The sequence below is a fragment of the Pyxicephalus adspersus genome, chromosome 2, assembly GCF_032062135.1.
Source record: "Pyxicephalus adspersus chromosome 2, UCB_Pads_2.0, whole genome shotgun sequence".
In the NCBI taxonomy this organism is placed as follows: Eukaryota; Metazoa; Chordata; class Amphibia; order Anura; family Pyxicephalidae; genus Pyxicephalus; species Pyxicephalus adspersus.
The window spans coordinates 48,328,142-48,351,345 of record NC_092859.1 but is presented as its reverse complement, the minus strand read 5'-3'; the positions used below and the strand labels follow the sequence as shown (position 1 = coordinate 48,351,345).

Genomic DNA, 23,204 nt, shown 5'->3' with positions numbered 1-23,204 from the left:
TTCCAGAGAAATTGGGGTTCAGGTGCCTCCAGCAATGTGTAACAGTAGATTTTTTTGATGGGCAGAGTTCTTTATGTTCTGATGATAACCTAACAATTAAAAAATTTAGGGGGTGTTAGTTACAGGTGTCAAAGATCTCCCCGCGGCAGCCGAAGGGAGCCACAACAAGGAGGCTTAAGAGCCGCATGCGGCTCCTGAGCCGCAGGTTGCAGACCCCTGGCCTAGACCAAAGAACTGAAAAAAAGGTTTACCTAACGAGTCCCAATGAAGTATCTATAGCAGAACCTTTTATACTTATAAAATTTTAATCCTACTGAGGCTCCTACATCACTATGCTCAGCCCGACTTGGTTAAGCAAGGAGCTAATGATTTTTTCAGAGATTTGACACAGTTGTGGTAGAAATATGCCGCTGTGAAGTATTGTCTGTTTAGTTCTTTCTTGTATTACTTTTTTTTTTTTTTTTTTTAATATTGACAGTGTAATTGTAGAAATACAGTATATGAACAACATTTTAAAAAGACCATAAATGATTGAAAACTTAACCACCTGTGGACACTGGCCATACTGCTGAAACCTATTAAAAACTTCACTGAAGTACACAAGCATGGTAATGTCATCCACAGAATATATTAGACTTCTAATGATCATTGTGAATTCAGCTATACCTGTCAATGTACTAACACAATATTTATCAATTGGAGAACAGTGCTTGCTTGTCCTCCACACATAAAACATACCTAGGCATGCCCAATAAATATGGAAATATGTGTAACTGTCTCCATTTCAATGTAGACGAAAAGTAACTTTTAATACTAAGTATGCAAGTCCAGAAAAATGGTTTGCAGCTCAAAATGGATAAGTAATAGTTTGAGTATTCTAAAAGTAAGAGAAAAGTTTAAATGTATGCCAGTGGTCAGGCTGATTTACCAAAACAGTTTAATGTATCTCTCTATAAATCATAGGAAAGTACATTCACTTTCAACTCTGAGGTTTTATGTATTATCAATATACATTTCACCCGGTCACTATTTATTTAACAAAAATAAAGCCAACCATGTTGAACTGTTCTGTTTAAGGTTTGCTGGTATGCTAGGGATTTTCGTTCCGCTATAATATGTAATCTGAAATATGGCTACCCTGTGTTTGAAAATTTAACACAAACATTTCAAGGTGGTGGATTTCAAGAGTAGATTTGAAGGTCAAACATTTACTTTCTAAGTAAAAACTAAAAAGCCAAATGTAAGTAAATGTGAGCTTCTTAGATCTTAACTTTTGTGAATTATTTTAAAAAAGCCCCTAAACAAAGTATTGTCACCAAAATTGCCGGGATGCCAGAGGGACTTGTAACATGTCCTAAAAGAAAAAAATATGAAAATGTTGTTTTGATGTTTCCAATCTATCATCTCTGACTGAGTTTTTTGACTAACTGACATCTTAGGACAACTGGCATCAATACCAACATAAATAAAAAAAAAAAGTTGATGTTATGCTGATTCAATGCAACGTTCTAATAGCTTTGGGCCTGTGCTATTTACTAGGGTGCCAAGTTATAGGAGCTTCATAAAATTAACTAGGAAGCCAGGTTGAATCACTGGTTGAACCTGGGGGAAAAGCTGATTAACTAGAGTAACCTAACTTTTTGTAGCCATGGCTACCTTTTTATATATAGAATTCAGTATTTACATACGTGCTTAACAAGGGTGCATACCAATAACTAATAATATCTATTACTTATAGAACAACTGATACTAGCAATTACTAATAGAAGAACTAAGCAAAAGAAAAAATGTATGCATCCATAACAGTGATGACTGGTGATCAACCTTGAAGCAGTGTAAAGTGGTGTTAAACCTCAGTTAAAATATTAGATATCTATTTGTGTATATAGTTTCTGGAGAGTCTGATCTTTACAGCAGGACCTGGTCCTTTGTCCTGTTGTAAACATGGCTGTTCACTGCACCCGCTGAGATCACACTCTCCATACAGTCAGCTCTTTCTTTTTCTTAAATGCATTACTTTATAATTGGCTTGCCTTACCTTGGGGGCCAAGTACAACATGTAATACAGACCCTAAGCACTTAAGAAGAATGGCTGTTATATAATCATTTCATGCTTACCACTCTAAGAGTGTACTTACCTGTTTTATTACTCATTTTTGAGCCTATATCTTATAACATGTACCAAGTACAAATATGTAATATGTAACAATATGTAATCAAGATTATATTACTTATGTATATTTAGTCTTAAGTTTTTTCCATGTTATCATTTCGTATCTGATTTGAAATAGTTACAGCATCAGTAGTGGTACATATTTTTAAGGCATGGAACATTTCTACCCAAATTAAGTGTACCTTTGTAAACTGTCCTTTTCGATTTAATTAAGTTATGTTAAAAAAAGAAATTGCATTTTAATTGTTCTGTGTTTTTTGGATTATTAGAGATGCCTTCAAAATCTCTTGGAACTCTTTATTCCTACGGTATTTACTGGTATTGACATTCATGATTTGCAAGTGGCAAATACCATTGCTTGCTGAATATATGCTGATCTTAATTCTATACCTGCACATCATGGAATCAGGAAGGATTTTTTTCCCCTGTTGAAATAAATTGTGCCAGGGTTTTTTTTTGCCTTCCTCTGGACCAACTATGTCTTTTATATCTGGGATATGATCATTTCCCTAGTGGTTGAACTTCATGGACTTATGTCTTTTTTTTTTATTATTAATTTTTATTGAATTTTTCTGAAATACAGCATATAGTACAGAAAAGACAGAAACTTGAAAATGACATAAATAACAACAGTTTACATATATCAGTTACAAAAATAGAATAGAAATACTTGAACTAAAAAAAAAAAAAGAGAAAAACAACAATACAATGGCTGATATTTTTAACATTTTATAAAATCAAACCTAGTTTACTGTGAAAATACTTTGTTCGTATTGGTCTTAGCAGGCAGAAATTTTTCCCACATCTTCCAATTATTTTGAAATTTATGTGCTTGAATTGGGCTGTAAGCCACTGAACGTTCATAAAAATAATTGGTATGAACCATTGAAACAATATCAGAAATATTGGATGTTGTGGGATGGTTCCATTTGGTAACTATAGATAGTCGGGCTGCAATCAAGATATGTGTAACAATAATACGTAAATTAGAAGGGAAACAGTCAATTCCCAGATTAAGTAGTGCCAATGCTACATTAGGACTTGTTAAAATTCCAGTCACTTTCGAGATTAATACAAAAATAGAATTCCAAAAACTTCGTATATTTTTACACTCCCAAAACATGTGTAGATATGTACCTAAATCACCACATTTCCTCCAACACAGGGGAGAATATTGTGGCACAAATTTAGAAAGTCTAAGTGGTGTTCTATACCATCTATATAGTATCTTCTGATACGTCTCCAAGTGGGAAATACATTTAGATGCCTTGGATGCATAGCCAATTGCAGTTTTCCACTGGTAAAGAGTAAATACCATTTGTAAGTCCTGTTCCCAAATAGAGAAAATATGGATTCTCTGCCATTCACTTTTCTTGTGAAGTAAGGACTTATGTCTTTTTTAACCTAACCTACTATGTAACTATGTAACTATGTAACATCCCTCACAGATATGCATATGACAGTAAAGCCAAAGTATGGCACAGTGCAAAGTGTAAAGGAACAATAGGCCGGCACACTGCTATAAGCCATAACATATTTCTAACAACCTTTTGCATAAAAAACATGAAATTTTAATTTGCATATATTAAAATACATGTTTTAACTGGCCAACTGTGTGAAAGTGCTCCATCTTCAGCCAGCCCTACTCTATTGTGAAAAATTAAGAGCATTTACATGTTTTTTTTGGACCTATAACACCAGTATGGGGCAGATAGACAGTTGGACTAGAGATTCAGACTCCAGTCTGATCAGTGACCTGTACTGTGCAATATAAAGGGAGATATGGTTGCTCCATCCAATTAGTAATCATAAACATAGAACATATAGGGTAGTAAAACGGTCTTACCATCTGTAAACTCTAAAAGTTCTGAATTTCCCATCTGCCTATTGCTATATACCTGTACAAATTTCTAGCAAACTAACTAGGTGACTTTCTCAAGACAGGAGATCAATTTTAAATTCTTATTGTTTCCTACTAATGGTGTAGCAGAGATAATGGTTTCAGGGTTTGACACCATCATCACAGGTGAGCTGTTGTGGCAAGTCAGAATATCTCTGGGGTATTTCTAAATAAATATATGGCAGAATCATTAGGTAAAAGGTGTTGTTTGTTCCATCTGCGTGTCACCATCTCCAGGTTATCAAGATAATTTGCAAAGTGAATAGAATAAAAAAAAATTGTTATGTAAGCACTCTGCCCTTATTGTGTTATCTAATACATTTGCTAGAAAAAGAAGTATGATAGAGAAATGAATCTTTATTGATGATGATGATGATTTTATTATTTAAGTATATTTGAGGTTGAGATAGGCACACACATTCGGTATATGCCCTATGTGTTGGTTCCCTATTGATTGTAATGTCAGCATCTGCTAGTTAGCTAATATGACTCAACCCCTTGGACTTAAAGATATGTATACCCTCTGCACTCAATGTCAGGTGAAAAAAATAGTTTTTTAAAGTTTTGATGACAATGGTTTTCTTGTACCCTTTTTACACTTTAGATTTACTCTGAGTGGGTACAGCTTCAGCATCCTATATAGGAGTGTGTACATCATTATTTATAAAGTGTCAAGCTCATTTTTCATCCATGGTAATTTGATTTCAAGTACTATGCCAAATTGTAATAAACTACATATTGTTTACCGGAATAATTAATTGGTGACAGCCCTTTAGATTACACAAGATAAAGCCCATTGGCAATACATTTATTGCGCTGTGATTAATATTTAAATTTATTTCTATTTAATTTAAATAGCAATCGTGTTGGAGAATAATGTGTCTTTCTGATATAGCAAAAACATTAAGTGAGTTTAATTAGGAATTAACTGGCATCAGTTATAATTTTAGGAAAGTGCAGGTTAACCAGTATCAAAGGTAAACTAATCTCCAAAGCTTTGGCGATACTGTGCAATTCAATACCAGATTTGATAAATGATTTGCTTATAATGAAAAATTTTGAGGCACGTTTCATGTGCGGTGTGAAAAGTATGCAGCCTCAAAAAAAAAATCTTGCAACACTACTTTTTATATATCTGATTTTTATTATCTGTTTTTTATCTTTTTTAAAAATCTAAGCATTCATATAAAATGGGGGTCAACCAATTACCATTTTTTGTTTGTATATAAACTCCACTTGGCTGTTTATGTCTCATTAAAGATGCAATTAAAGCACAATACCAACAATCAAAGAATCCAAGTTAATTTTCAGTTATTCCATAATATTATAAAGCAAACAGCCAAAGCGTTTTTGAGGGTCTAGTATTCCTTCTTTATCATTGTTTGGAACCTGTGTAGGAGTTAAAAAAGGGGTAAAAGAAAAAATACATGGTGGGTAGTATGAAATAGCTAACATTTGTTTGGTACAAAAGTTTGTTGGAAAGTTGCACAGCATACCCATATCCATAATTAGGATTTGGACAGCTGTTCAGAGATCCACAAAAATAATCTGTAGAATATGACTTTTTTTCAAGAGTCCTAATGGGCTCTTTATCCTCTTTCCTATTTCTTCCTGAGGGCAAATCATTACACTGGGCTAGCCAATAAAGTGGTGCAAGGGGTGGGCTTTCATGATATAAATATTCTTTTTTCATTGTTTTTCTTCATTGGTTTATTTTAAATATACAGAATCAAAGTAGTCTTTTAGTAAACTTCTATTCATTACCATGAATATATAATATTATTCATTTTTTAACTTTTATATTAGTGTGATAATATACATTTTCCCTACTACTAAGGACAAATGCAAATTAATTCTAAATTTTTGATAGGCAGGTAGAGTTCGATTATTATTCATTTCCCTGTGTATTAAAATATGTGCAGGTTACAGTAATTATTAATGTGATAATTAAAACATGATTGTGAAAACAGAATTTATTACTGTCAGACCCCCCTCAGTTATGTCCCAAATGTTCACAGACAAATTCACTTTATAAAAAAAAAAAAAAAAAAAAAAAAGTAAAACTTTTCCATAAGCTGAATAATTTGTCCAGGCATTTTTATGTTGTTCCAGCTTTGGAAATAAATAATATAGCCGTGTGATCCTAGCTGAGAATTAATACCAAGAAAAGTATATTCTGATGCTCAGTAGATTTGATTGAAATTACTCAGTGTCTGCTTTTCTCTCCCTTTCTTTCAGGACTATACACTGACAATGTACTTTCAGCAGGCATGGAGGGATAAAAGGCTTTCTTATTCTGTGATTCCTTTAAATTTGACCTTGGACAATAGAGTGGCAGATCAGCTGTGGGTTCCTGATACATACTTTCTAAATGACAAGAAGTCTTTTGTTCACGGTGTTACAGTCAAGAACAGAATGATTCGCTTGCATCCTGATGGCACAGTGCTGTATGGTCTAAGGTCAGTCTGTAATACATACTTGTACTGGACTGCGGTCTTCTTTTTCTGAGTGTTAAACTTGCCAAAAAAATTGTTTTCATTTTTCGTATTTATTACACAGTATATGTATGATAACCTACATAATTTTAGTGTATCATATCCTTTAATAGGCTTTTAAAACCATGTTTGTATTGATAATATGCATTTTTCCAATGTAAGTGTGGTATTTGGTATATGCTATATTAAGATTTGGTGTCGCCCCTTTTTTGACCATGGTCTACTCTGTGCATATTATACCAGCTCAAATGCTATCTTACTAGTATTCCATTGGCATACTTTGGCATTTTATTTCATTATATTCACTGAAAATTATGTGTGTCCCTTGTGGTATTTGCTAGGGCCAAACTTAAGGGCCATAGAGGTGGTCAAATAATTCTGCTCGGAACCAACTTTAACTCAACTTGGAGCAGCTAGAAGGAACAGATCAGAGTTTTAGAAAAAACACACAGGAGCAGTCAGTGTCTGCCGTTTTGTGCTACTGAGCTTGTCAGACAGTGACAGCTTGGAAAAGCTAACAGGGACAGATAGGAATTGATAAAACTAAAGAGGCAGAGAGTGTTTGCCAAGGTCCTATTTTTTGCTACTGCTAATCAGAAATAGAAAAAGTTTTAAAAAAGAAATTAAAAAGAGGCAGACAGTTGTTGCCAAAATACCAATGCCTGCTATTGGTAATTAGAGTAAAAAAAAGTAAAAGAGACAAATAATGCTTTGTAGAGCACCATTTTTCTGACTCAGATTCTTGCCCTTTCAACTGGAATTGGTCATGATAATAAACATAGGTAGCACATTGGTTGAAAATTGCCATCTATATGGCAACAAACTTTTTTCTTCTTTTTTTGCTTCTCCACTGAAATAAAATGCATGCATGGTCAGTCCTTGGACTGGTTCTCTTTTCTCTATATACCTCCCCTCTCGGTAGTCCTATATCCTCTTTAGGTTTACAGTACTATGAATATGCTGATGACACTCAAATTCTATCTGTCCACCCCTGACTTGTCTCCCTCATTCCTAGATAAGGTTTCATGCTGCTTGTCAGCCATCTCATCATGGATGTCTGACTGATTCCTGAAACTCAACCTGGATAAAACAGAACTCAATCTCCCCCTGACATATTCCTAACTGTTAACAACACTGGTATTCCTACCTGTTGGCGTCACCTTTGATTCTTCCCTCTTATGTACCCCCACTCCATATTCAGAACATTTCCAGATTCTGTCATTTTCACCTGCGCAACATCTCTAAAATCCGCCCCTACCTGTCCCCAGAGACCACCAAACTCCTTGTACACGCTCTCATCATCTCTCGTCTGGACTACTGTAACATCATCCATCCTCTTTGGTACTCCAACTAACCTGACTCTCTCCTCTATAATCTGAATGCTGCAGCCAGACTCATCCATCCTTCCCACCGCTCCTCTTCTGCTGCATCTCTTTGTAGTTCTCTTCACTGACTTCCATTTCACCTTAGAAGCTACTGTACTTTGCCTTCAAATCCCTACACAGTTCTTGTCCCACCTACCCTCCTGACCTGATAGAAAAATACTCTCCTAGCCACACTCATCGCTCTCCAATAACCTACTAATGACTTCCTCTCTCATAACCTCTTCACACACACGGCTCCAAGACTTTTCTAGAGCTGCACTGATTCTCTAGAATGATCTTCTACATCCCAATTAGCTTGTTCCTACTTTCTGCTCTTTTAAAAAAAAGAGCTCCTAAAACCCACCTACTCCAACTTGTCTACCTGTTTTTTTTTTATGTCTCCTAAAGCCCTCACCCACTAATCCATATCCCCCCTCCTATTGTATGCTGCTTTCCCACCTTTTAGATTGTAAGCTCTTTGGGGCAGGGACCTCTCCTCCTCCTCTGTCATTGTCTGTATCTGTCTGTCATTTACAACTCCTATTTAATGTAGCGCTGCGTAATATGTTGGCGCTATATAAATACTGGTAATTATTATTATTATTGTTAATATTATCATTATTAATATTGTTAATATTATTATTATTATTATTATTAATAATAATAATAATAATAATAATATTAATAATAATACTATGTATTTATGTGTTAGAACAATTGCATTTGTCATGTCTGCATTCAAAAAAAGGTAGTTTTAAATCTAACTTGATGTTACTAGGTTAGAACATATTACATTTATTTTTGTGTCAATCTTACTTTATTTTATGCTATTATCAATGCTTTTCAATTTTATAACTATTCATTTAAACCCTTATTTTACAAATAAACATATAAAACAGGATGCACTCGTGACACAGAATTTACATATTATTATGGGTTTCTGAAGACTGATTATAGCAGTAGCTGTTTAATTTCTGACTGTCTGTTTTTAATTAAAGGTCTGTGCAGAGTAGGGATAGAAGACAGTTCACTTCTCTAAAGGAAATAGCTGTGAATTTAAATTTCAGCTTGAGCTGCTACCATTAGCCAACCACAGGATTTATTCCAACACAGCTAAGATTCATCTAGCAATTCCAAACAGCTAAAAATAACTACTAGAAATAAAAATATATCATACATTTGATACTAGTTAGTTACTTAACAGTATTTTACATTTTTATTTAAAAAATATATTTGTATTGGAAAAAAAATACTAAAACACTATACATTTTCTTTTACGTGTTCCCAGAACACTGATAGCACAAGGGGATTAATTTAGTGCATAATGCAGAAATTACATGCAAATTTAAAATCTGTTGGTACATTTTTAGGGCACACGTGAGAAGAAAATAAAAATGTACAAATAAAGCTAAATAATCCCTATTGATTATAATAATGGAATGTCTAATCTTTACAAGTATGTTTCCCATGATTAGTACGACTATTTTGCCTCTTGTATATTGACTGACTGTTGGTGTAATGTTTTTATTTTCCCTAATCCTATTTGTGTGATGCTTTTACTTTAATGTGTTCTGTGGAGCACAGTGCCACCTAGTTTACATTCTTTAAAGTGTATTTAAAGCAAGTAACAAAAGTGTAATATTTTCAGTTTACCTAATAATTTATGTTGCTGTATATTTTCTACAAGTACAGTAAAATACTGATACTGATAAAAAAATGTTATAAAAAGAGAGTCTAGGGTGACAATATCACTCATCAATACAAACAGTTCAGTGAGTAATACCTCATTATTTTATCATCCTAGGATAGAAAGTATGTTACTGGCATGATCACCAGGTGAAACTAAAGGAAAATACAATATTTTGTATTTGTAAAAATATATAAATATAATATATCTATAATTGTTACATATAGTACAGTCTTGTTTTGGGGTTTAGATAAACATCAAACTGTAAGAGAATATCGGATATGTCTTCGTTAGAAAAGGTTTTTTTCTGTTTTGGAGCGGATTGGGTTTTTTTCACCTGCCGCTGGATTAACTGTTTCCTAGTATATGTATGTATATATATATATATATATATATATATATATATATATATATATAATATGTATATTATATATATAATATGTATATTTTATGTTTTAATGAAATTCTACCAAATTGTTGCCTGTTTTTCCACTAGGGATATTGAGCCCCTCTATTTGTTCTAATGACCATTGTCAAAGGTACAGAAAGCGATGGGTAATTGAAAATACAAGAAAAAGGGGATCTTACATTTGATAATGTCTGGAAATTCCCCTTACTTTGTAGAAATTACCTATCACTTCCTGTTTTATCACAGTGCAGGAAGTGATGAAATCTTCACAAAGGCACAAAAACTAAAAACTAAAATAAAGGTTATGCTGAATGATAACCCAACTAAGATTTTGTACATTTATGCAATGTTCTTTTTATTAGTCATTCGAGTGTCATTAGAAGTAAATGCTTTTGTTAAAATGAGCTCTGTAAAAGGACACCTGAATGTGTTTTTTCAGGGTCAGATTGTAATCTGCAGGCTATTATTAAATTGTAAATTATATTAAATGTTTTATATAATTTAAAATCTATATAACTTTATATAACTTCAGCCTAATTCTTATATGCACTAGCAAATGGACTACCATCCCCGCCCTTAACAACTGCATAAGCTTCACACTGTCAGAGAGTTTGAAAAGCTAATGGGAATTCTCAGTTAACATGTTGAGGTGAACCAATTCGAAATTTGAATATCTTTCAGTTTGCTTATTTGCTAAATGTAGGTATTAATAAAAACGGTGGCTTAATTATATGCTATGTGAGGACAAAGTGATGGTACCTCTGTACCTCATTTTTGTGCATTGTTCTATATGCATTTACAGTGGCTAAAAAGAAGTTTAAAAGTTTACGGCACTAACCTCTAAACATAACCTGATCCTGGGGCTAACCCTATTATTAAACTGAACCTTTAAACTTAATCTAACCCCCACATTTTTTCAAAATTAATGTTTAACCTTCCCCTGAACTATATTTATTGGCTTCAGAATGTATTCAGACCCCCTTGGCTTTTTAATTTTGGTATGTTGCAGCCTGATGCTTTAAAGTTTTTAATTTTTTTTCTCACGCATCTTCACTCAGTTCCCCATATTGACAAAGTGAAAACAAAAAATGTAATAAAAAGAAAAAGCTAAAATATCAAATTTACATAAATGTTCCTATCCTTTACTTATTACCTAAGTTAAGTAGTTAAGTTACTGCACAATTGGCAGCAATTATCGTGCCTAGTTTTTTTGGGTATAATGCCCCAAGCTTTGCGCACCTAGATTGGGAGATTATCTCCTATTCTTCGATGCAAATCCTCTCAAGCTCAGTCACATTGGGGACTGTTGGTGGACAGCCATTTTTAGGTCTCTCAAGAGATGTTCAGTAGGGTTCAATCTTAACCCCCTCAGGCAAAGACATCACCCTGCCTCCCCCAGCAAAAATCTTTTCTTGTGTCTTTAAAAATTCATCAGAACTTAAATACAGAGTGCATGTCCTCCCAGGCTTCACACCAACTTTGTCTTCACCAGAGCAAATAAGAAGTGGAAGTCTTTACCTCTGCACCACCACAAGTTATGACAAGCCTTACCCAAACCAACCCCTGCTCCTATAAATTCTGGTATTTCTTCTGACACCTGGCATTGCTGTGTTTTGAACTTTTCTCTAAGAAACATTATCAGAAAAACTACAGTTTGTAAAAACTATTGTGCTGATTACTGGATCATCACACCTTTCTTCCAGTTCCTGTCAGAATGGCAAAGTAATGTCCTTCTGACAAAAAACACCAAAACAGTGACAGCGGAGGAGAGCAGAGGGTAGGTACCCTTGTGCTGGCTGTTGATCACAGCTTTACTGATTAATAGGTAAGTGGTGGTGTCATAATGATTTATATACAGTAATGTGAAAAAGAGTACACCTATTTATATTACTGACTTTTTCAACATATTTGAACTTTTCATTTACATAACAAAAATTATAATAGATAATATAGTATGCTGTGGAAAGTATACCCTTGGCCCCATAAATTGGTAATGCCATTTTATTTTGACTTAAAGAATTTATTGTTCACTCCTCCACTCAAAATCCTTTTTAAATTTCCATATATTTGTGGGTTTTCTCCCACAAACTGCCCATTTCAAATCCCCTACAACATGACCAGCGTAACTCAGACATCGACCCCACTCGCCTTTTACTTTATTTGCTTGTAACGGCTTACCAGCCCTCCCCACCTCTCACCCCAAAAAAATACACCCTGAAACCTTACTGGACTTGAAATGGATGGCAAGCAACCATTTATTTAAAACAACAACTTGAATAACCATTTACAAATTAACATAAAATCTTTTATAAACTTTAAATAACATACATAAAACATAACATATATTCTTCAACATTTTAACCCAAAATTATACAACAGTACTTCACTCACTAAACAACAAATATACCCGTTTCAAAGCCAACAACAAGGCTGCAGGTGCTGGAAGGCAAAGTTAGCACCAAACTAAATTCTTAATTCCAAGTCATCACACCATAATGGCCCCTAGCCACCCTGCACTACCTCAGGGACCATAACCGTTAATTACTTAAGGGGCACCACAGCGAAATTGGATCCGTCTTACAAAATTACAGACCAGGACCCTTGCCTTCCAAGAGCCCAACTACTCCACCCCCACTGTTCTTCCTTCCCAGCCTTAACCATTGGGGATGGGCAGACGGGAACATTTTTCTCACCAAATACTGACCTGGAAACTTCGTGCTTACCTCTTTTAACGCCTTCCTTCCACCTAACTCCACCCCTACCTTCCAACCAATCCAATACTGACTCCTCCTTGGCCCCTTCTTCTCCTTAAGCCTTTCCTTCCTTGTCTCCTCTTCACATGCTGTCATGTAGACCCTGCACCTACCTTGCTTTGCTATGGGCCTCCCTTTCCAGTGGGTATTATTTAGGGCTTTGACTAGGCATTGCTTCTCTAATTTACCTCCAGCAGCCTGCGTTGTTCTTTTGTGGCACTGCTTATTTTATTCTGTTTCCAGCCTACACATATACAGATACAGTGCTTTTCTGTAAGAAAAATGGTGCCAGAACTCATATTCTGTTAATCCTCCAGAGTCCAGACACTGTTCGTGTACCTCCCCCCCATTTCTCCAGATACTGTGCCAGACCTTTCCCCCAGAGAGCACTCCATAGAGAGGTATGTGAAGAAAGGACAGTAGGGAAAGCTTTTCTGAGGGCTTGAGAGCTATGGTTCTCCTTTACCTTTTCCTCAGCCCAGCCCACATGTATCACTGGAACATGAGCTGAATGCTCTGATTCACTGTGTTGGCGGGAAAATATCAGGCAAGTTTAAACAACCGGCCCTCCACAAATGTTGTCACACGTCACGCAGCTAACGCTGCACATGATGGCACTTCCCAAGCACTAAGGCTGCTCAGCCACTGTCCAGTATTGAAGCATGCATGCGCAGCCTGTATTCCCGTCATTTTCACGCACAGCTGGTCCCCTTCACAAACATGGAAAATCTGTGACCCTCTGTGCTGCTCCTCCTGTCTGCCTGCAGCACCCCCATGATGTCTTGTCTACCTTTAGTAGTTACCTTAATGATGTTGAAAGTCCAACCTTAAGTGCAGAATCTATCTGTCTTACTATATGCCTCTGGTGCCCTCAAACTGTTTCCTATTTCCAGTATTCCTCCTGTTCTGCACCTTTTCTTCTATTTTATTTCTCTCCACTTTCTCAATCATTTTTCCCTCTTGCTAAGTGGAGATTTGGATGTTATTAAATGATTTGGAAATGTAGAAGTTTCAGTCCCCTGTAATAGGTTTAAAATATTCTCAATTTCTTTTGCAGAGAAGTCCAACAACTTATCAGTTCATTCTCCAGTGGACACAGTAATAACAGATAAAAAAGTAAAAAAAGGTTTTGTGTATTGTTCTGCAGCATATTATATATTTTCATTTCACAGCAAATCAGTTGTAATGCATTTATAATCACTTGGCTTTTAATTAATGTTTCAGCATTGTGCCTTAGACTGTAATCCTATTCAAAAAAATTAATGAAGCTTTTCATAATAGCAAAACTATCATAGGTAGGTACGCAGTGAATAAGAGCATCTCTGTTTTTTCAATTGAAAAATTCTGAATTCCTGAAAAGGATTTCCAAGTAAGTGTTCCAGTGCAAAAAATGATTTGGGACCTCACTTGTTACATACAGGTAAGCCATTCACATGCTGTAAACAGCGATCCTCTTTGCATCGCTACTAACAGTATATATGAAACTAGACCAATACAATTTAGCTTAGAGTGAAAACTGAAGTCGTTTCATGAATAATATTATAAATACAGACGTAACTGGTTCCAAAGGATAACCAAACTGTTTACAGAGATAAAAAAGTATAAAGTATTTCTAGCAAGTGCGTATTCTTGCTATATTCCAATAATTATATAGATTTGTAGACATTAGGGAAAGATCTCAGTGGCTCAGTGTAATCAATCTACTTAACAACTTTTAAAATAATTTATTAGATGCATAGTGAGCACGCTGTTTTCAATTAGTCTAATGTATAGATTTCCACTGTCTGATGGAGCAGCAAAGCAAAAACAATTGTGCTGTACTACAAAACTGAATTGAACATAAATACATTTGCCATTGTACCTGTGTATCATTGAAAAATATGTTTAAAAAGCTTTCCAAAAATACAGTTAACAATATTGCCTGAAGCTTTTTTTTTACATATGTACTGAAAATAACTTTGGAACACTTGACTATTACACTTTTACAGGGTAGGTAAAAGCTAACCCTAATTTGTCACATACTTAGTTTGGTAGTCTAAATTTGTATTTATGTGTCCAACTTAAAGACTGAAGATCACCAAAGTCCAATATTTTATTTGTATGCTTCCTGATAAGTTGAAATTATATATATATATATATATATATATTCATAATGAGTCATGTGGTGCTAATGACACTACAACGTGTAAAAGGGTAATTCAAGCTAGAAATGTTAATGACATCAATCTTGTGATTATGTGACTTTTAAAGGCTTGAAACAGTTAATTAGCACACCATAGGCTATTATTTATTCAGTGGTAATTAGGCTGAAAGTAGAAACTGGCACTTTTGCTTGTATCATGCAGTATTTTCTCATAGTAGTAGTGTTGTGTTTATGAAAATTAGTGGTAAAGCACAAAATGGAAATGTGAGTAGCCAAGGCACTTTTTAAAAAAAAGGTAACTCCATCAAAATGCTATGCAGAGGGGGCAGGGGGCTCTGCAGTACTGGGACCTTCCCAGCAGGGACACTATCAGCAAGGAGTTTGCATGTTCCACCTGTGTTTGTGTAGGTTTTCCTTGGAGAGCTCCAGTTTCCCCAACATCTCCAAAAATAATATTCAACTCTAAAATGCAATTGGGGGATTGGTCCCCCAGAAATTGTCCTTGCTGTGCAGACATTCAGTGTGCAGGGTACAATATGAATGCCATTTAGTGTAGTCCATATTACTGGTGAATTCTGGAGAGAAAAAATGCTGCATGGGTTGCATGGAATGATGGGAACTATGCAGCAAAAGTGGCGAGTCTGTGTAGACAGAGAGGGAGAAGTGACTCGGAATTTACCAGTAATATGGACCACATCTTAATGGACCACATCTTAATAGACTACACTTAAATTTGCTGTCATTCTCTTTCATAAGAATAAATTACTACTACCTCCAATTTATCTATACATATTCCTAAATACCATCCAGGGAAATCCCTCAAAGATGGTCAGTACATCATATCATTTCATACACTCTCCCTATCACATCAATCCCCGCATCTCAATCTTACCAATATGCTCTCCATTCTCCCCTGAGGAAGCCTTTGCGGTGAAACGTGTCGGGAAACAAAGCATTAATTTCCTATTTGCTTATTCTGAGATAAGATTGTATGCACTAATTTTGTACTCTAATAATGTTTAGCTGAGCTATGTTTAGTTTTAAATTACTCAATATAACTGACATTTTTTAAAAACGCTGTTGTTGCCTAAAAGAGCCGTTCTTTTGTTTCTCCTCAAACATGGTCTTATTTCCTAATATAGTTTTTTCTTTAAGAGCATTTGTGCACAAATTTTATCAGTTTAATTTTTCATTTTGAGTAAGATTTGCACAAATAGCATAATAGGATGTAATATGAAAATTTGCAATAAGGCAGGACATGCTGTACTTACCTGCCCGATCACTATCTGATTTGTAAAGTACACTGGTGCGCACATGTGGCTGCTGGGATTTTCAGGACTGAATTAACATGAATGTGTGGGAGTTACATCAGCTTGGCCAATCAAGATGGATTTAGACTGGGATCAGTGGACCAGGTGAATATGGTGGCAACAGTACAAGGACAGGTCAGTGTATTTAAAAAATCTGGATCAGGCATGTAAGCCTATTTTTTTGCAGAATGACATTGTCTGTTCTTTCTGCAGTAATGGACCTGCCAGGAGACAAATTTTCATAGTTAGGGTTTAGTTCCACTTGAAATGTAAATCCTACATGATACAGATGACATTTAGTTTTCAAAGCATTGTATATATATATATATATATATATATATATATATATACATACACACCCCACTCTTATTACCAATAGTGATATACATTCTATTGGTAAAGTATGTTTGACCTGAATAGATTCTTTACTAGCTGTATCTGTTTCTGGCTCTTGGAAGGCACTCTTTCTGTTTTACTACTTTTCCATTTAATACTGTTTCATTTATTGATGTAAGAGTGAAATAATGATCCACACAAAATGTATAAATAAAACAATTTGGAGCTGACACAGGGATACAAATTTCAGTCATAGCAATGCCTTACAAGGCGAAAGTGGTAAATTATCATGACACACAGTGGCACAAAGTAACGATTGTGCCTGCTGAAAGTGTTTTTTATTTTGGTACAAGATGTGACAAGACAATTCTATGAAAAATGTTTTATGGATACTGAAAAGAAAATAAATATTTTTTATATTGGTTGAACAGTATAAATAAGGCATGAAAATGCTTTAGACAAGAGATTAGGAAGTGCATTTTTGAAGAATATACACTTTTATGAAAAAAAAACAAACGCTGGATTCACTTCTGAGGATTCTCATATTTATTTATTCTCAAACTATGCTATGCAATCTAAAAAGGGGCTCTCACCAATCCAATCCAAAAAGGCAAATGGGGTAAATTTGTTAAGCAGTGAATCTGACATTGACTGAAACATTCCCTGGTGAATAATCAATACTGCCATTGGAATGCGTGAACCTGGAAAATCCTCCACCATTGCATGCCATATTCACTGCTTTATAGGTAGACTTCCAAGCCATCCCCTGAAATAATATCTAGTATGCTTTGCAGTTTCCTCCATTGATGTGATAATGATGTTAACATTTCCTTAGTGAGTTGCTATTTGCTAGCAAATGTTTTGATTCCTAGACCAGACTCATTCCAGACTTGCTAGATCACCCAGCTTCACTGATAAAAGTGTATCCTCTCCAGCCTTGGGGAGCTTTATGAAACCAGGCCCACAATCTTTATAAAATGTAAACCTTTAAATGGAATTAAATCTAGGTAATTCAAATAATTCAAGCTGCCATAAAAGCCAGATGAGTTACAGCAAAGTACTTAGTGGATTTTTTTTGGGTTGATTTTCATAATTTCATTGTTAATGTTAAGTGATTCCATCATTTTACCCTACTTGGTCTGCGCAGTTTTTCAGTGTGTCTGAATATGGATAAACTGGCCAACATGTGCCAGGGTTCAACCCAGTGCTTTTAGGAGTCAACACTCATTAACAGACTTTGTTTATGAGATATTTAAACAGAAATCAGCATTTTGTGAGTATTCCTAGTCAAAACATCAGGCCTGATTAAAGCTCTCCAAGACTGGAGAAAATAGACTATCATGGGAGAACCTGGGTGATCCAGCAAATCTGGAATAGATCTATTTCGGATTAGTTGGCAAATCTTTTTAATCCTGCACCAGATCCATTCCAGATTTGTTGGATCACGCAGGTTCACCAGTCTTGGAGAGCTTTAAAAATACCAGTGTGTAATATTTCCACTGGGCTTTAAAAAATATATAAATATATATATAATTTTTTTTTTTAAAGCACAGTTGAATTATATGAAAGGCATTACTGATTGAAAATTTTAGTTATCCTTATCAATATATGTGTTTTTACGGCAATGTTAAAAAAAACCCTGAAAAGTGAATATTTAATAAAAAAAAGTCCCAGTTACCACTTGTTCGATTTTTGTAATTCAAGTTAAACTTAATTTAACTTCATTCAAGTAATCAAGTTTTTTTTAGAATATTCAAAAATAAGCAAAACAAAGAACAATAGACATTTAAAAAATTCCCAAAATTATATGTAACAATAAAAGAATGAGAAAAAAAAACATTCCCCTAAGAACTTCCTCCCTCCCCCCGGGTGTCCACCACAAAATATGCCAAGGGATCTTACAGGTATACCAGAATAAATTGCAAAGTGGTATTAATAGAACGTAGAAGATAAATCTCTATCCAAGGGGACCAGACTCACTCAAACTAGCCAGTGTCAAATCCTATCGCCCTCATTTTTTTATTAGACAAAAAACCACAACATTTTACAGTCGGGGTTGAAAACCATCAAGCTTTTGCTAACACCTTCTTTGCTGCTGTAAAAAGGAAGGTTAATAATTTAAACTGTAAAAATAGTACAATGTGGCAGGTGAAGGTTAAGAAATGGCTCTACTGGTGTTTTTTAAGCTAGTTGATAGATACCTATCCAGTAAGGTCTTATCTTAGGACAGTCCCACTAAATGTGCAATGAAGTACCTTGTGCAGAACATCCCCAGAAACATTTATCATATAAAAAAGTGACAATTTGTGCATATGATAAGGTACCATGTACCAATGCATAATCAACTTATAGTTTGACTCAATCACTGAAGCATTTACACTATAATGCGCCGTTGTTTCTCAAATTTGTACCCAATCTTTCTGTTCTAAATGGATGTTTAAATCAGCTGCCCATTTACTGACATAAGACATAATAAAAGACTGGTGTTTGCATATTAAACAGTCATATTAACTGGATTGGGCACCATACTGGCATACGGAAGGTAAAACATTCAGGTACATTTGTTTGAAATGAATGAACTACCAGTGAATGTTTTTTAAAGTCACTATTAGAGGTGATCAGAACAGGAAAACTGTCCTACCATTTCTAGCCAGAATAGTTTAGAAGTCCAGGTCTGAAATCCAAGTTGGAATTCCAAATTATTATGTGCCAGAAATAATGTCATCTGACTACCTGAATCCAAGATAACCATGCCAGGAATAATCAGGCTCAAATTGTAAAAGGTTGGTTCAGGGACCATGGGACATAATTTTCCCATGTGGATTGACTACATTTGAGTCCAGGCTTTAACTACTTTGAGTATGTGCTGTAGAAGACTTTACAAAGTGGTCCAACTCTCCCATTATTAATTCAAGATGATGGGGAAAAAAAGAATGTAACTGTGGGTAGGAATATACGTTGTTAAATGTCAAGATTATTTGGACAGGCAGTGTATTATAATGTATATTCTTACCTTTTAGATTTTGGATTGGAAGGGTTAGATCATTGTTCCGTGGAACCCCTGGGTTTCTCCAGAGATTGCTAGAGTTCCTAGCTCCTTAAGCATTGGGCATTCAGATGTCCAGATCATTTTATGTAACTTTGGCTATCTACAAGGTTATCTCTCTACTGACCAGCAAACCAATGTACCAAACCTGGATATAGTAATTATAGAGGGGGTTCCCTTAAGACTTGAAAGGTATTTCAAGGGTTCCCCAATGTTAAAAAGGTAAAGGACTAGTTAAGATTCTTTCTGTAGCCTTCTATAGTGAGCCTCGTTTCCAGGTTGATGGACTACTGGTGTCCTGTGTTCAATGTCTGTGCTCTAATATGTCCTACAACAACCACTCATTCTTCCCTACAACTTGTAGTCGCTACTGGTGACATTCACCCAATTCACCCCGCCCAAAGGCAGTGGGAATTCCTATAGATGTATAACATGTAGAAAGCCGAGCAGCATTTTTCATGCATAGACTAAAGCAGGGGGTGCCAAACTCTGGCCCGAGAGCCAAATCTGGCCCCCAATAGAAATATTTTTGGCCCCCAAAGGAATTATAAATATGAATTGCAGCTGGCCCGCCGCTGCATTAAGATAGCGCCGCTACTACAATTCCTGGCATCACACGCGTCTATAGACCAGCGGCCTCTCTGCCTATGCGTGGCCCCTCATTGGACTGTTTTATTGACGCAGGGAATTGTATTAGCGGTAAATTGAATGTTAAGCAAAACCTCTTTGTTTCCATATGAAAAGGTTTTATATCTAAGGAGAAGGAAAAACTACCTCAATTTTTTCAATAAACTTCAAGTTTGGCCCTCGACTTTGTCTAAGTTTTTAATTTTGACCCACTCTGTGTCACGCACCTGGAGTATGAAAATTATTATTCTGGCTCTTTTATCTGTTAGCTTGTGCTTGGAGCATAACTAAGAATGTACTAAGTCTAGAGACAATAAGGTAAATTCATTTTTTGGAGATCAATGATGGGAAATATTTCATCCTATTGGAAGTTTCCTTGCATGTGGGATTAATGTGAATCTCAAGCCAAAAGGTAATTTTTAGTATTTTTGTATACAATCGACAGGGTTAAACATGTTAGTTTTATTAGGCAATCTTCTGCAAATACTCCCTCTGACTCCTTGCCCTGGTAACAATGTTATCATCAGCACAGGGAATAAAAGAAAATCTGTAATGGAAATACATGAACAAAACATTATTTTTAACATAATAATGAAAGACTAGAAGTCCTGTCATTGTCTGTGTTCTTCAAACCAAGGGGTCAATTTATAAAGCAGGGACATCTGACATTTACTAAAACATTCCCTGGTGGAGAATCTTCTAGGTCCATGTGTTTCCATTGCAGTAATTAATTCTCCACTAGAGAATGTTTCCATTCGTGATTGACAGATTCACTACTGTAAATAGTCCCTCAAGGAACTAAACCAATTTCATATACCAGACCCTTCTTTTCTTTTCTTTTCTATCCTTTCTATTCTAACCCTTTTGTCCTCTATCCAAAACTAAGATAATGTTTGTCAAAAGTTTCAATTTTGTTTGAATTTCTGAAAGTAAGTTAGCAAAAACTAGGGGGCCTGTATATAAATTAATAAGGAACAGAAAACTACTCTATACATTTTTTTGTTCTCCACTTTTAGAAATCTTATTGCTACTTTAATAATGTGATAGCTTTTAAAGAGGAAATATGTTTGTTCTCTGGTGATTAGGCTTCTAAAAGTAGAGAAATTGTTTCAGTCAAAAACCCTTTTCACTGGAATGTGGTAGTAGCATACATGGTCCAGTTACTTTTACTGCAACGATTTACACTACTTTGTAAGGTGGTGGTCAGGGATGTTGATAAAAAACATAATTCATTAGCATTATCCCCTATGGGAATTCCCACTATCTAAGTTGTAATCTTCATATGCATTGAGGTTTGATTGTGCACTGATTATAGTGAGCAACACTAAAGTGACTGTAAATATTAAACAGTGCTTATCTATTAAAAATTCATTAAAAAAAACTGGTGATCTTGTTAGCTAACCGTTACTTTTGAGTTTAGGGCAGTCTCAGTAGTGCTAAATAGTATTGTTACAAATATTGTATCAGTGTTGGAAATGAGCCACTAAGGGCTTTTTTCACATAGGTGCCTTTCTATGCAGGAGTGTGTGTTAATGCAAAGCACAGCAATGAAGAAGAATGTGACGGTGCAGTAGGTTGCCATTCATTTTCAAAGGCAGTTGGACTAGCAGTACTGATATCAGCGGTCAATCGGTATTGTACTTTTTATATTTAGAAACTTATAAGGAGGGCCATATCCTGAATTCTGTGAAATCTTGCAACATTTAATGTGAACAAATGATTCTTTTAGGCCTTTCATTCCATTTGAATTTTAAGTTTGCGTTCCTTCTGGTTGTATGCGGAAATTTGTATTTTCTAATTGTCAAGGGATCAACATAATTTTCTGAGGCCAAGGGGGTACTTACTTTTTCAATGGTACATAAATATATTATTATTTTTGTTGGGTAAAACATTGGAAAGGCAAGTTTTGTTTTTGTATTGACACTGTTTGGAAAAGTTCAAATATATTGGGATAATTAACAATTTCCAAGGAATGTACTTAATTTATTGCATACCTGTATATAAAAAAGGCTTGACTTCTAGTATAAAATATTAATTACAAGCTTTTTAGTGTTACCATGAATACAACGATAACAGGTACCTTTGTACTTGTATCTACCAAGCTGTTTATTGTAGTACTTGTAGTTCTTCTAAAAAAAACTGTAGGTTCCCTTTTTTTTTTAAAGATGTTTCATTAGGTTGTACTTGCTCAACTGTTGTGTGCACCTTTACAGTTTCCCATCTATAATCGCATAATAGTGTCATCCATTTTTCCCTATTGGGTACTTTTATTTTGCCATCTATTTAATTAAAATAAATTACAAATATTTTTTAAGAATTTTGAATTCCATATTGCTTTATTTTTGCAGGTTTATGCATGAAACAATTTTGATAAAGTAAAATTTTTGCTTTTCATCTGAATCTTAATTTCTCCAAGATAGATTCAGTGCTTTGTGTGGAGGTATTGAACCTTCTAGGAACATAAGACTTTTGCAAGCAGAAAAAAGCCAATACCCTTCCAGGCCAGTCTTTGTTTTACAAATTGGAGTTTGCTTTGAAGGAATGATAATGCTTCAATATTCATGTACATGCTCAGTTATACCGTGTTTCCCCGAAAATAAGACCTACCCCGAAAGTAAGACCTAGCACTATTTTGTAAACCTGCCCTAATATAAGACCTACCTCGAAAATAAGACCTAGGAGAAAAAGAAAAAAAAAGCATACATACTGGTAAATTAAAAAAGTACTCACCGAGACAGCTCCAGATATCTGATCCTGCGTGTGTGTCCTTTATGCTGGCTGCAGCGTGTGTGTCTCTGATGCTGGCTGCAGGGCGTGTCTATTCCTGAGCCAAACTGAAAGTAAAAAGCCTGCACTGAACAAGGAAGCAAGTTGCTGATCCCTGCCCTAACGGAGATCCCTGCACTTAATTACGGGTAAGTGATCAGAAGGGGACAATGGAGTCAATGGAATAGAGTGATC

At 35.2% G+C, this 23,204-nt stretch overlaps 1 protein-coding gene across 1 annotated transcript in view; it reads left to right on the top strand.

The window, feature by feature from the left end:
* Positions 1 to 23,204, top strand: part of GABRB2 (gamma-aminobutyric acid type A receptor subunit beta2) — a 219,600-nt gene that overhangs the window by 89,035 nt on the left and 107,361 nt on the right. Inside the window, exon 4 of the mRNA XM_072400711.1 lies at positions 6,312 to 6,532. Coding sequence (XP_072256812.1) covers positions 6,312 to 6,532 — 221 coding nt within the window. The remainder of the gene's footprint in view (positions 1 to 6,311; positions 6,533 to 23,204) is intronic.